A 15,867-nucleotide genomic window follows, 5' to 3' on the forward strand; every position below is an offset into this window, starting at 1 on the left:
ATGCTAGTTTGAGGATGTAGAGCTTTCTGAAAGTAGGGACTGGTTGGAGGAAGCACAGCACTAGGAGCAGACCTGCATTGAAGATTATACCCACTTATTTCCTGCCAGTAACTGTGTGGTTTGAATAAGAATGGCCCACATAGGCTCATATTTTTGAATGCTTAGTCACCAGGGAGTGCAACTGTGAAAGAATTAGGAGGTATGGCCATGTTGGAGGAATAGTACCACTGGGCTTAGACTTTTCAAAAGCTCACAGCGAGCCCAGTTCACTCTCTTGACCTGCAGATCATGATGTAGCTTTTAGCCACTGTTCTTGAGCCATGCGAGCCACCATGCTCCCCATGATAACTGACTAACCCTCTGAAACTGAGCAAGACCCCAGTTAAATTTTTTTTTCTAAGAGTTGCCTTAGTCATGGTGTCTCTTCATGGCAATAGAACAATGTCGAAGGCAGTTACATATCACTGTAAGATCCCATGACTTCTGTGGTCATCATGCCTTCCTCATATTAATGGACTGAGAACATGTTAGGAAATATCCTTCGCTGAGTTGTTCTGCCATCTGTTTGATCACAGCAATACAAAAGTAACTAATACAAATGCCAGGAGAGTTAAGCAGCACATGCGTACTGGGAGCAGGTGGATTGCACATTTGAACTGAGGCAAGAATGATCATTGGCTCAGGATGGTCTTGCGCATGTGAAGATGCTGGGGATAAAATACACTAGTAGAAAATATCTTCGCTTTTCAAAAGGATGAGCTCGGTCTGAAGTCGAGCTATTTAAGAATAGTTTCTGATGATACTAAGTGTGTAGTAGCAAGTAGCACAGTAAGTCAGCACCAGCTCAGAAGCACAGAAATGGATGCCATTCCATACAGTCTACAGTATTTGGTGAACTATGATATATTCAACATATTATAAAACCATTGTTTTAGGTGATTTTGTTCAACTATAGACTAATAAAAATGATCTGAATATACGCTAGACTCAGGTTTGAAGTTTAGTAACATGTATCAAATGCATTTTCAACCTATAAAACACTTATTTAAGCTTGGATTTTTAGAAACATACCATCAAAGTAGAATTGTATTTATTGAAGAACAATGTTTTGTACAAAATACTATGCCTAAACAATAAACAGTAAGTTAAAACAAAAGAAAACCCCACAAAACATGGATCTAGAAGATTGAAGTTGGTCTCACACTCACAGCAAGGCCAAATCTTATGATAAATGTCACACAAATCCAGATGTAGATGTCCCTTGGTGATTCAAATGAACAAAACAACAAAAAATCCTGCGCAAATCTTTAAACTTGGAGAAACTGTATTTTTAAAACACGTAAAAACACCTATCCTTATTAATTGAACTGAGTTCTAGTGACTTAGGTTTCCTTTTATTCCATTACTGCAGGCTTCCTGGTAAGAAATACTAATTATCAAAGACATAACTGTATTCACACCTATAGTGTAGCCAGGCATGTGTATACATGTCTAGTAGAAATGCAGTCTGGGGGGACATTTTATGTTTAGTACCAAGAGATTCCTCTAAAACAAACAAATCCTTCAGAAATTTAAGACTAACTTTTAAACATCACATAATGACTCAGGTGTATTATCCTTAAAATAGTGAATTACAGGTCAACCTGGGTTCAGAGTAACGTACTGTCTCAAAAAACAGTTAAAAAGAACAGTGATTTTAATGAGAAAACACATGATCACTTATGGTTTATGGACAAATTACATATTAGTTCACAAAAGGTAAGGACCCTGTAGTCTCTGGTAAAAAGGCACTTAGCCTAGCATGTGTCTTTTGGTATGAGTAAAGTACAAAGGGCAAAGTCAGAGTTAGAACACAAGTCTGAAGTAAAATTAACATATGGACAAAGGTGCCATTACTTGTAAGCACAGAATAATGTGACATTAAGGGAAAATACTGGCATATATTCTACCTAATATATGATTATGGTAGGATATTTGCAGGTATCTTTTGATTTGATGATAATCTGTAAATTGACCAAAAAAATAGTTGAGAACTCTAATGTGCAAAGTTTTCAAGAAAACACATATGAAAATATAAAACACAAAGTTAAATTACCTGAGAAGTAAACAAATGGACTGCACTGAGATGTTACAGTAAAATAGCACAACTATGCTCTGTCATTTCCAGAAACGACTAGAGTACCAGAGCTTTCTCCTAGTCAAAGGAGTAACTGGGAGTGGTGAAATGGTCGAGGTATGGCATAACTGGCAGAAGCAGGTCACTGAGAATGTGTGTCCGTCTTGTATCTTCACCTGATTCCTTATAATGCACACTATTCACTTCTGTGTGCACAATGATAGACATTCTTCTACTTAATGACTTCTCTGCCATAATGGACTGTGAGCCAAAATAAGAATAGAAAAGATACAGTATAAATATCAAAGAGCCAGGCATGGTGGCGCATGCCTTTAATAACAGCATTGGGGAGGCAGAGGCAGGTAGATCTCTGAGTTAGATGCTAGCCTGGTCTAAAAAGTTCTAAGACAGTCAGGGTTACACAGAGAAACCTTGTTCCAAAAAATAAAAACAAAAAACCCTAAAACCCCAACAAAATAAAACAAGACAAAAAACATCAAAGAAGCTGCTACATGATCTCAATAGAGAAGTTCTACACATAAACTTCATTTCAACAGTTCATTAATATTACTCTAAAACATATTAGAAACACATTGTGTTACATATGGATCCAATATGAAAATATACATGACTTGGCTAAAAAGAGACTACCTTTTAAATTCCTGACTCACTGCTTAAAGAAACCTTAGAGAAGAAGTCATCTGAAAAATTATTTACAGAATAAAAAATAGAAGTAAACATTCCAGAGACTTATTTTCTCAATTATTGACCAATTAATGCAATATTCTTTCTCAAACTTATTCATAAGAATCTTAAAAAAATTATGAATTCTATTACATAAGATTACATAAGGAATTTTCACAAAATCCTGAAAACTGTTTCATAGCTGATAACTTTGTTACACAAGTTTGGATACTGGGTAAATTTTCAGAGGTCCACCAACTGAAGACATCTGCACATCCATTTAAGATTTCTCACTATAGTATGTACTAGCATGTCTGTGAATACAGGCAACATGACGAAAGGCATTCCTTCAGACAACATGACACTTGTTCTCTGCCCTATGCATTGCCATGTTAAGAATAATTTCCCATGTTCTACACTTAGGATTTCCTTCTAGTGTGAGTCTTCTCATGTATTTTAAGGGAGCTGGAACGAGTAAAGGCTTTGCCACATTGCTTGCAAATGTAAGGTTTCTCGCCAGTGTGAATTTGTTCATGTCTTTGACAATCACTTAAAGTATAAAAGGATTTCCCACACTGTTTACATACAAAAGGTTTCTCTCCACTATGAATCCTTTCATGACGTCGAAGGGAACTATGACCAGTAAAGGCTTTCACACATTGTTTACACTTATATGGTTTCTCTCCAGTATGAATTCGTTCATGTATTCTAAACTTACTAAAAGAAATAAAACCCTTCCTGCACTGCTCACATACATAGGGCTTTTCACCACTGTGAATCCTTTCATGATTTCGAAGGGCACTGGGATTAGTGAAGGCTTTCCCACAATTCTTACAGACATAGGGTTTCTCACCAGTGTGAATTTGTTCATGTCTTTGACAACCACTCAAAGAGGAGAAACCTTTTCCACAATGCTTACATACATAGGGTTTTTCCCCACTGTGAATTCTTTCATGTCTTCGAAGTGAACTATGATCGGTAAAGGCTTTACCACATTGTTTACATACACAGAGTTTCTCCCCAGAATGAGTTGATTCATGTTTTCGGAAGTTACTGGAAGAAATAAAACCTTTCCCACACTGCTTACATACATAGGGTTTTTCCCCACAGTGAATCCTTTCATGGCATCGAAGGGAGGTGTGCCGAGTGAAGGCTTTTCCACACTGCTTACATACATAGGGTTTCTCCCCACTATGAATCCTCTCATGGTATCGAAGGGAACTGTCAACACTAAAGACTTTCCCACACTGCTTACATTTATAGGGTTTCTCTCCAGTGTGAGTCCTTTCGTGTATTCGAAGGGTACTGGAAGAATTGAAACCTTTTCCACATTGCAAACATACATGGGGTTTCTCACCACTGTGAATCCTCTCGTGATATCGAAGAGAACTGAGAGTAGTAAAGGCTTTATCACACAGCTTGCATACATAGGGCTTTTCTCCAGTGTGACATCGTTTATGTGTCTGAATAGAATTGTAATAACTGAAGGCTTTCCCACACTGCTTACAGACATAGGGTTTCTCTCCAGTGTGACATCGTTTATGTGTCTGAAAAGAATAGTAGTAAGTGAAAGCCTTCCCACATTGTGTACACACATAAGGTTTTTCTCCAGTGTGAGTTCTTTCATGGTCTTGAAAGTTAGTCAAGTAACTGAAAGCCTTACCACATAGATTGCATCTGTATGGCTTCTCTCCAGTATGAGTACGTTCATGTCTTCGAATGTTACTCAGAAAAGAAAAGGATTTCCCACATTGTGTACATAAATAGGGTTTCTCTCCAGTGTGAGTTCTTTCATGTTCTTGAAAGTTAGTTAAACAAGTGAAGGTTTTACCACATATATTACATTTGTATGGTTTCTCTCCAGTGTGAGTTCGTTCATGTCTTCTAATGTTACTCAAAAAAGAAAAGGTTTTCCCACATTGTTTACATACATAGGGTTTCTTTCCAGTGTGGATCTTTTCAACATACTGAAGAAAATCAGGATAAGTAAAGGCATTATAATGCTGCTTATCCAAACATATTTCTTCTCTAGTTTCATTATTCACACGTATTTGAATGCAGCCATTACTTTTGAAGATTTTCTCACACTGGTTAAATTCATAGGAGCTCTGTTCAGGGTCAGTGTCGTCACGCTTCAGAAAGCATTCTGGATAAATGAAGGCTTTCTCACATTCCCCAATCTTAAAGAGTCTCTCTCCACATAGCTCATATTGATGAGGTTTGTGTGTAGTCTGAAGAGGCATAGACACATTAAGAGATGAATGACCAATGAGCATGTTGTCTTCATACACATGACTTTCACAAATCATTGTTCTATGAGAAATTTTCCTGTTCACAATGGTGTTGGGAATCTGTCTGAAGATTTCTTCACATTCACTATCTTTGTTATGTTCCAACAGTCTTTCTAAAACTTCATTTCTGTTTAAAAAAAAAAGGAAAGTATACCAATAAAGTTATAAATTCCCTATCAGCAGAATTCCTGAGAATTTCTGAATATGACTGAAGATTCTACAGAACGTAGAGACAGGTAATATCAAGACACTGTATTTATATAGGGTTTCTTTTTGTGTTAACATGTATTTACTATTTGTGTGTGCACATGCTATGGTGTGCATAAGAAAGTCAGAGGACAGCTTGTAAGAGTTGATTCTCTTCTATTATATAGGTGTCAGAGATTGCACTTGGGTCATCAGGCTTGGTAGTGAGTACCTTTACTTGATGAGTCATTTTCCTAGCCCAATCATATGGGACTTCTTAATACCTCTCATAGGCTAATTATTTTGGAAACAATGAATGTCTAGGTCTTATTTAGTTTTAAGGTCAATTTCTTGCTATGATGCATGGGGTACCTTCAAATTCGGCACCCCTTCAGACTCCTAATAGCTGGGAATGAGGGCATGAATGATCATATTTGCTTCTATATCACAGGTAAATGTACTTGATTATTCTTTATGCAAAATGCTTAAGTAAAAACCATTCTTTATCTAAATTTTTTTCATATATATCTTGAAGATTGTTCATTTCCAGAGTAAACATAAAATTTCTTTATATTTTATATATACTCCATATTCAAATTCTCAAGGAAGGTACAAACACTATTTTTTATTAACTTTGTTGTTTGGACAAAAGTTTGTATGTACAAAACAATTAGAAAGTACCTCTTACTTGCATCATCACAGCAATACTGTAAATACTTCTAATCCTATACGTACTTTTAGAGATAAATGCTTTAGATTACATCACCTTGAAGCTATCAGGAGAACTAGCCAAAGAAGCTGACTTGATTTTAAAAACTACTCATTTCCATTATGAGACACATTATCATGAGCTGGCAAAGTTACCTTTGATTTCTTCTGGAATATCTGTGGTCATTGTCTATGTGCTGGTCTTCTTGTGTTTTTCCTAGAATACAGACCCAGGGAAATCTGATTTACTTACTTATAATGAAAAAAAAATACTAGATTCTATGTATAACATGACCATGACTGATATAGCCACCAAATTTGTCCTTTCCGTATTCTAAATCATGGAGCAACATTTTTGAGCAATACTTATAGTCTGATTAACTAAGTAAAGAATGAGTATGACCTCATTCATACCTATGGCAGCCAGGTTCCTGAAGGTTTCCTCCATCACATCTCTGTGCAGCTTCTTTTGGGAAGGATCTAGTAAAGCCCACTCCTCCACAGTGAAGTTTACAGCCACATCTTCAAAGGTCACAGAGCCCTAAAGTAGCCAAGACATTTCCAAAAGAAAAGATGAGACACACAACATTGAAAATCTGTGAGTGTTCTCTAAATGTTCAATACATATCTTGACCATCACATTCTTATTTTTACATTCATAACTGTACTCTCTGACACAAGAATTCTCACATCAGCTTTGAATTCTTGGTAAAGCACAACAATCACAAAATACCAAGTATGTTGCTGGAGATTACACTTTCTACTGGTGACAGGCCTTTATCATTCCCCAATACTACTACTAGTGCAGACATGAGTTATCAAGCAGTTGCTTTAAAATCACATATTTTAAGAACAGATTATGAGAGTGAGTGGCCTCATCCAATACTAGTTGCCATAAATGTTCTGCCTCATTGTAGATCTAAAGCAATGCAGCTAAGTGACAAGAATGAATTATCTGAACCTTGCCATAAAATAAGCCTGTTAAAAAGTATAAGTTACTTTTCTCATCATGTGACTAAATAGTAATTCATGAAAGATTTATTTTGAATCATGTCTTGAGAGCATCTATCGTGGGGCTGGGGGCGGACACTGGGGACAGGATCATGCAGCATGGACTCCACATCAGGGAAGAACAGGAAACAGAGCAGGGAATGTTGGTTTACACTTGAATTATTCCTTTTCCCTCTTTTATTTGTCTGGCATCTCAGACCATGATTATGTGTAATGGTTGGTGATGAATAACCAGGCAGATGGGCATCTGGATACACCTGAAGAGATTTATCTTGACTATGCTGTGATGTGAGAGAATCCATTTTAACTGTGGGTGAGGTCATCCCCTGGCCATGGGATTCTTGACTGTATAAAATGGAGAAGGGTAGCTGAACACTAAGCATGCACTCATTACTTTCTTCTTCTGACTTCAGATGCTTCAAATTCCTGCTCCCTTGGCTTCCCTATCAGGATGAATTATGTTTTGAACTGTGAATTAAACCTTTCCTGTCTTAAATTGCATTTGTCACTTATCATAACAACACAAAAAGAAAGTAAGATAGGTACTACCTAGATTCAGAGTGGGTATTCCCTCCTCAGTTACCTTTCTGCAAACACTTTCATGGACACACCCAGGGTGTGTTTCCTAGGTGATTCCAAATTATGTCAACAAGAAGACTAATCATTACAAAAACCTTCAATTGCTTTTCTTAGGTACACTGTATACTAATGCAAAGATAATTAACAAACCCCATTATTGAAGATAACATTAACAAACTGGTTAAGAATAGATCTTTGGTTCCTAGCCCAATTGTCATGAGGCTTTCTCTCCAGCTGATGGGAACAGATGCAGAGACCTACAGCCAAACAGTAGGTGGAAATTGGGTGGGGAAGGAAAGACTTCAGGAGCTAGAGGGGTGAAGACACCAGGAGAACATGACCCACAGAATCAACTAAGCAGATCTCATAGGGCTCACAGTGGCAATCACATGAGCCTCCATGGGTCTGCACTAGGTATTCTGCATAAATGTTATGGTTGTTAGCTTGGTGTTTTTGTGGGACTCATAACAGTGGGAGCTTGTTTTGGGGACTCCTTTTCTCCTCCTGGGTTGCCTCAAACAGCCTTGATATGAAAGTTTGTGCCTAGTTTTATTTCATCTTGCTATGTTGTGTTGGCTGATATCTCTGAAAGGCCTGCTCTTTCCTGAAGGGGAATGGAGGAGAAAATGGATCTGGGGGAGAGAAGACGTGGGGGGAGGCTAGAAGGAGTGGAGGGAAGGGAAACTGATAGGGATATATTATATAAAATAACAACAATAATAAAAAGAATAGATAGTGGAAAGGTCTAGGCGATGGCTCAATATATAAAGCACCTGCTGTGTAAATAAGCCTGAGTTTGAACTCCCAGAACTCAAGTAAAGCCAGACATGGTAAGGCATATTTATAATTTCACCATGGAATCCTATGAAATCAAAACTAAGTTAAATATTTTCTTACTGGAAACAGGAAGAATCAAGGCATACTTATAATAAAATCAAAGGAAAGAACCTTATAGTTCAGTGTCAAAGTTCTAAGAACTCCTATGGCAAGATGGTATGTAGAGACAGGAGAATCCCTGGAAGCTGGTGGGCCAGCTAACCTGGCATATGCAGTAGTGAACAACAAAGACTGTCATCTGATTTCTAAACACAGCTGTATGTGCAAGAGTGCACCTGCATGTACACATGTACACACAGACACACACACACACAGAAATGGATCACGGAAAAAGTAATAGTATTTAGCTGGCTCAAATGAAAACAAAAAGTTGGTTTATCACATAGCAGGCATTTAACAACAATGGTATTAACCACAATCTCTTTAATATAGAATAAAAGAAAAACTGACTTTTGGAAACATGCATTGCATTTTCCCTTTTTATGAGCAGGTATCAAGCTATTCATTGAAATAGGAAAAAACAACTTCAATATTTTCAGATCACAGTCCAGTTTTGAGTTTTAGACTGTAATAAATGGATGGAGACATTTAAACCTATGGATATTGGGTTAGGCTTTAAGATAGGAGGGCAGGGGGATAGTTAGTCCCAGTTTGATTTTTACAGGATGAAAACAGGCAACAGAGGAGAGTGAGTGGTTGTAGGTGATAGCCCAGAAAAAGCAACCTTGGTGGGCTCAAGAGAGTATGGAGAAAAACAAAGCAGGAGAAGCAGAATTCCCCAACCCAAAGCACTCTGACTTGTGGAGGGAGACGATCGTCTTTGTAGGAGTTAGGTAAGAGAAAACTACAGTCTGGCGAGGAAAGATGCAGGCTTCTAAAGAGCACACACAGCTGATTAACAGGGAACAATGAGTCAAAAATGACATTACAATCCTGAGCATATGCAAAGGCTTTGATGCTCCTAAATTTATAAAAAGCATACCAGAGGCTGGTTCCAGAACCCGCATGGTGGCTCACAATCACCAGTAACTCTAGTCGCAGGGGACCTACGGTTTCAAGGAATGCTTTCTTCTGACCTGCACAGGCATCAGACAAACATGTGTGCATACATGTTGGCAAGATACTCATACATATAAAGTAAATATATCCAAAAAAGCATACTATTGGAATTAAAGACAGATTAACACTAATCCAATACTATTAGGTGGCTAATGTCCCACGGTCTCCAATAGACAGGTTATCTGGACAAGAAATAGAAACATCAGAATCAGGAGTTAGAGTTATACATCAAATGAATATAACAGATATCTATAGAATATTCTGCCCAACTATCAATGAATATATATTCTACTCAGCAGCCCATGGAAACTTCCCCAAAATAGACTATATCCTGGGGCACAAAACAAATCTCAACAAATTCTGAACGACTGAAATAACCTCATGTATCCTACCAGACCACGATGCAATAAAACTTAAAATCAAGAGTAAGAAAATCTTTAGTGTGTACCCAAACTCAGAGACTAAATAACTCATTATTGAAAGGTGAATAGGCTAAACAGGAAATCAAGAAAGAAGTCAAAATTCCTGGAACTAAACCAAAGTGAAAACACAAAACCTACGAGACACATTAAAAACAAAACAAAAAACAACAAAACAAAACAAAACATACCACAAGAGTCCCGCTAAGGGAGCTTATAGCTTCAAATGCTATAAACTTCCTGGTTAGGAACCAGGAAGCCTGTTTCACTTACAGTTCACAGGGGAACCCAGACTCAGGTTAAGCCTGTCTCTGTGTGAGACCATCTCACCACACAGGCACAGCTCATGATACATCTGATCACAACTGACATGAGTTGTCCAAGTTTTACCCGCTGTACGCGTGTACCACAAAGATGTCTGTGCCCTACCTGCCCACAGGCATCGAACACGCAAGAGCTCTGGTCCTCTAGAGCTTTCATTTTATGCTCGGGATCCCGTTGAGCTTTTGTGGTCTCATCACTCCAGACAATGAGTAGAAAAACTCTGAGTGGCCAAGACATTTGGGGATCTCCATATACTTTATTTTCCTTCCTCCCATTCCTTTTCGGGGAAACAGCACCGACTACAGGCCGTTCCTCTCACAGTGCCTTCTCTTTCTTGAGGACCATTTCTCCTGTTCTTAGATGATGACACTTAAAATATCTATCCATTTTTTAACCTATTACTCAGCAGGATACAAACTACCCAGAAACCCACTTTTGTTTCAGAACAACCTCATCGGTAATTACAAAATACTTCTGTAATGTAATGTTTCCAAGTTTCTCTCGTTTTTCCCAATCTCGTCACTTTCTTATTCACCCTCATCGTGAGCTAGAACCGGGACCCTTAACTTATTCTAAGGAGAGTCTGACCTCAGGGGAAACGATTTCAGAGCAGAAGTTGCTACAGTCCCGTCGTCTTGAAAATTTGTTGTCCGTCCCTAAAAACCAAAACGCCTTTTCTGCTCAACCCCCGAGATGCTTGCACACATTATACCTGAGGCTTCCCCGCTATTGCCAATACTCGCTTGAAATAAAAGTCATGTCCCACCTCGCCGTCATCCTACTTTAAATCAACGTCCACAAGCAGTTCTAAGGCAAAAACGTTCACCGCGTCATGGAGGGCCTCGATTTCCCTCTTGCACTCCGGTCCCAGGTACGTGTATGAACGAGTCTGCCGAGCAGTAAATACCGAGACATTTAGGGACGTTGAGGCCCAAGCACTTGGATTGAGAGGGAGGGAGGAGAGCAAACTCGTGGGTTTCAGACGCTGCTTCTAGGACCCGCAGGGCTTCTCAGGACGCCGTGCACCCGCGGGTCCCCTCCCCCAGAGCCGGGGGCCCGTCACCCCGGGAGCTCCCGCAGTCCTGCCCGCCCGCCGCTCGGCGCTCACCATGCCTGCGCCCTGGCCTCCAGTGGCCACACTGCGGCTCGGGCGCCCCGGCTCCCTCAGGCTGACGTCAGGGACGGCCCCGCGACGGCGGGAGAGGGACTTCCGTCCGGCTCGCCGGCACTCGGGACGTCGGACACCAAGTCGGCACCCGTGCGAGCCTCGGCGTCAAAACCGTTCCTGCGGGGAGGGGTTACATGACTGCGGAGGTCGAGCTACCATGACTCCCTCCGCGCCAGGGCAGATGAGCGCCGAGGGCGTCACCAGAAAGGAAGATGGCGGGTGAGGGACTTCCGCCCCGCCCGCCGCTGCGTCTGCTCCGACAGCTCGCGGGGCAGCCCCCGGCCGCCGCCACCGCTGCCAAGGTTGGCCATCCCACAGCTCCGGAGCCCGAGCGGCCCCTGCTAACTCAGGGGCAGCAACCTGCAATCTTGCGACTCTCATGACGCAAGGAAAAAGGAAGATGGGCGTCTGCCAGTACTCAGTGGACCGTCCTGCTTGTTGATTCCTGGAGATGAAGTCATGAAGGGGCACAGGAAATCCTGGACTTAGTGTCCCACAGAGACCACCCTTTACTTCAGTGAACCAATGGATTTTCGGGGGAAGCGGGAGCTGTTTACCACCTGCTCGAGGGGTCTTTTCAGAGATCTCCATTCAGGTGAAGCCAGAAACACACACACACACACACACACACACACACACACACACACACACACACTTTGCTGTAGAAAAGAATTTCAGGCTGAGTCAAAATGAAGCAAGACTGAGGTTTAATATAAATACAGGAGAGATGGCTTAAAGATTACAAAAACTGACCTGTCTTCCAGAGGACACGGGCTCATTTCCCAGGACCCACAGAGTGTATAAACTTCAGTTCCAGGGGCTCTAACACCCTCTTCTGGTCTCTGTGACACCAGGCAGACATGTTGTGTACAGATGTACATGCAGATAAAAACACCCATAGGCATAAAATAAAAGATGTGGCCTTTTGATCCCCGGGTTCTCACTCAGTTTGTTTTCTACTTCCAATTATTTTACTGCAGATTTCACGATGTTGTTTTCTTTATGGCTGAGCAGAATTTCCGTTGTGCTTTATGTATCACCTTTTCGTTATCTACTCAGCAATTGAAAGGCATTTGGTTGTTTCTGCTTCCTACCTATTATGAATAGGGCAGCAATGAACATGGTTGAGCAAGTGTCTGTAGACCAGGATATAGAGTCCTCTTGGCATAAGCCAAGTAGTGGTAGAGCTGGGTTACTTGTCCTCACCAGGTTTTGGTCTCTAGTATACTAAAATGCAAATGTATTAAATGAGATTACTTTAACAATCATTTTCTCCCAGCTGTCAGTTTTCCAACCATGTCCCCATTTCTACACGAATTTCATAGCTGCTCCATGACCTGCACAATTTAACGGATATAATTTTTTCTTGTATGCTGTGCTTGTTCAATAGGATTTATAGACTCTGGTAACTGGATGGTCCCTTCAAAAGTGCTCCCAACTACTGTGAAATAGTTTCCGTCCTACCTGTTTATCTATTATCTAACTAGCCCATATTAATCCTTTATGAGTCTACTGACAGACAACAGAAGAATAGGAGTGAACACAGACAATCAGATTGATAACAGCCTTTAGACAACCACACAAATACCATCAGAGAAGACCTGAGAGTGATCTCTCCGTGGAAATGTGCCAGGCCTCCTTAGCCTTATTCCCCAGGGAAAGGTGAATGTGCTATCTGCCTGTTCAGTAGCCCCACAACTCAGGACAATCAGATCTGCAGCCACAGGACATCCTGTGATGTGGGTACCTCCAGCCAATGAGAGACAGCCAAGCCCTCCCTCTGGCTGGAGGGGCATCTACCTCGATTTTGCTGCCTCATCCCCACTCAGTAGCTTTGAGACTATCCTTCAAACTCAAGCCAGGCTTCTCTCCGTCCTACAGGCCTTGAGGTACAGGCCCTGAGATAATTTTAGCCCACCAGAAATGAACAGTAAATTATGACCTTTTTAAAAATAATAGTCCAGTGATGTTTTCAACTTCAGTAGCAAGGTCACATATGAATTAACTTTTAAAATAACCATTAGAATCCATGAATGTGTTTAAACTTTGAACTTTTGAATACAATTTTTACCTGATGTTAGCAAAAAGAATGTGGCATTTGGGAAAAATATGCACACTAGCAGCCCTGCACTAGACAGCATTATGGAGAATCCTCCACAGTCACTGTGACCTTCCCCTTGGTGGTGTGGTAGACAGGGAGGAAGGTCACCCAGACACTGCAGAACACCAGCATGATGAAGGTCAGGGACTGGGTTTTACTGAAGGTGTCAGGCAGGTTTCTGGCAAAAAAAAAAAAAAAAAAAAAAAAAAAAAAAAAAAAAAAAAAAGCCACAGTGAAGAAACTTCCTAGGGCAAGAGAGCCCCAGTATCTGAGAATTCTGCAGAAGGCAGTGTCAAAAAAGGAGGAGGTGTTCCTAACCATATCCCACAGGTGCTAAGTTGGATCAGCACACAGAGGGAAGCGATACATTTCAGAGCTCTTGACATAAGCATGTCCCTCATCTTCCTGTGTGAGAGATGGGAAATCACACCGACAGTAATAGTTTTGGCCAACACAGTGAAAAGAACCACAGTAAACAGGACTTCAGAAACAGTACCCTAAGGATACAGGTGACCATGCTGGGATGTTCAATGTAGATCAGGAAATAGAGAAAGTAAAATAATAGGGAGATGAATAGAACACAGCTGAGAGTCCTTTCCCAGTAGGAGTGTCTTAGTGTTCCTTAAACACCACAAGAACAAGAGCCCTTAGTACAGAGAACAGGGTCTTGCAAGTTAGAGCCATCTCCATAAGCCAGAAATGTCACTCTTTGGGGGCTGGAGAGATGGCTCAGTGGTTAAGAGCACTGACTGCTCTTCCAGAGGTCCTGAGTTCAATTCCCAGCAACCATATGGTGGCTCACAACCATCTATGAGACCTGGCACCCCCTTCTGGCTTGCAGGCACATATGGAATGAATGCTGTACACATAATAAATAAATAAATATTAAAAAAAGAAATGTCACTCTTTTATGGAGACAGTTCTCTTGCTCCTAGTTGGCATGCCGATTATCTGGACACTGTGTGCATTGATCCATATCTGATGCAGAGAGGAAAATGAGCACCAATACTGTTTTAGCATTTCTCTTATTCACAGTACATTTCAAATAAATATTTTGGAGAAAGTGAAAAATATCTCACTTTGTTGTTATAGATCACTCTGTTTTGTTACAAATTGGATTGGTCGACACAATTATTAACAATTTATAAAGCCAATCATCTTATAGTGGAGGAAACAATGCATTTACACATTGATGAACCTTTTAGTATTTTGGAAGAAGGCAAACATATGTTGTCTCTTAGAATATAAAGGATGCTGTAATAAAGTAACATTGACTAAATAATAAAAGTAAAAAAAATACTATTCGCAGTTCTGTAAACTGTCCAGTTGAACCATGTAACATGAACACTGGCTTGTTTGTTGTTGGGGTTTTGTCCTGCCTGGTACCCTGAAACTGTTTAGCCCCAAAGAAAATCACACATAGGTTTCCATAAATTATAAGCTGATTGGCCCATTAGCTCTAGCTTCTCACTGGCTAACTCTCACATCTTGATTAACCCATTTTTCTGATCTATGTTAGCCATGTGGCTCAGTACCTTTTTTCAGTGGGGCAGATTACATCCTGCTGCTTCTGTGGTCTGGGCAGGAGTGGGTGGAATCAACTTCCTCCTTCCCAGAATTCTCCTGTTCTCATTACATCATTTCTACTTCCTGTCTGGTTTTCCCGCCTATACTTCCTGCCTGGCCAATCAGCGTTTATTTAAAACATGATTGACAGAATACAGACAATATTCCTGCACCAGAACCACACAGCTTTAGATGATTCTTAAGCTTCTGAATTCTGTCTACCTACTTCATGGACAGTACATATGTCTATGTCCTCACATGGTATAAAGTGACAAAAACGCCCTTCCTAAGAGACTGAAGGAATTATATAGGCAATAATTCTATTACTGAATTTGGAGAGATCATCACACTATCAGTAGTAAAAAGCCCCATATCTTAATAGTCTCACTTTGAGGCTTATGTTTTAACATGTTAATTTTTCTTTTAGGGTAGAGTTTATTTAGTGTGTTATGGAGGGGAAAAGGAAAGGGTAGAAGGTGGGAGAAGGGAGAGGAGCAGTAGGTACCTCTCAGAAGAGGGACAGGAAGAGAGACAGCAGTCTGGAAATGGGGGGGGATCCACTTGCCTCAGCAGAAGGGAGGGGTTGAGAGTGGGTGAAGCTTCTCTCTTAAAGGGACAGGGTACCCAGGTGACAGGGAAAGTCAGTGAAATAATAACATCTCCATCTTTCTCTTATGATAAAAAGACAGGGGTTAGGCATGGCAGGTTAAGGGAATTGAGATGGCGGATTCTCAAGACTGCTTCCTGCTTATTTGTGGGTGTCATCTGGGGGGCAGACTTGAGAAAGCTGGGTGCTGTTCACATCCTGGGGTAGCTGG

At 40.6% G+C, this 15,867-nt stretch overlaps 1 protein-coding gene across 5 annotated transcripts; it reads right to left on the reverse strand.

The window, feature by feature from the left end:
- Nucleotides 1-1,073: 1,073 nt before the first annotated feature.
- LOC126492222 (zinc finger protein 14-like) lies at nucleotides 1,074-13,351 on the reverse strand. Of its 5 annotated transcripts, XM_050128447.1 has the most exons (6): nucleotides 11,323-13,053; nucleotides 10,981-11,103; nucleotides 9,395-9,488; nucleotides 6,400-6,526; nucleotides 6,142-6,202; nucleotides 1,074-5,218 (listed from the first exon to the last, which is right to left on the reverse strand). In XM_050128447.1, exons 4-6 carry the CDS (start codon nucleotides 6,431-6,433, stop codon nucleotides 3,220-3,222), a joined length of 2,094 nt encoding a protein of 697 aa, XP_049984404.1. In that variant the 5' UTR covers nucleotides 6,434-6,526; nucleotides 9,395-9,488; nucleotides 10,981-11,103; nucleotides 11,323-13,053; the 3' UTR covers nucleotides 1,074-3,219. The 5 variants fall into 5 exon arrangements, with proteins under 5 accessions (XP_049984404.1, XP_049984406.1, XP_049984405.1 ...); XM_050128449.1 differs by lacking the exons at nucleotides 9,395-9,488; nucleotides 10,981-11,103 and having other exon boundaries at nucleotides 1,074-2,377; nucleotides 4,464-5,218; nucleotides 11,323-13,351; XM_050128448.1 differs by lacking the exon at nucleotides 9,395-9,488 and having other exon boundaries at nucleotides 11,323-13,054.
- Nucleotides 13,352-15,867: the final 2,516 nt, after the last annotated feature.

This window comes from Alexandromys fortis, unplaced genomic scaffold, assembly GCF_014885135.2.
Source record: "Alexandromys fortis isolate MF-2015 unplaced genomic scaffold, M_Fortis_MF-2015_v1.1 scaffold_296, whole genome shotgun sequence".
Taxonomy (NCBI): Eukaryota; Metazoa; Chordata; class Mammalia; order Rodentia; family Cricetidae; genus Alexandromys; species Alexandromys fortis.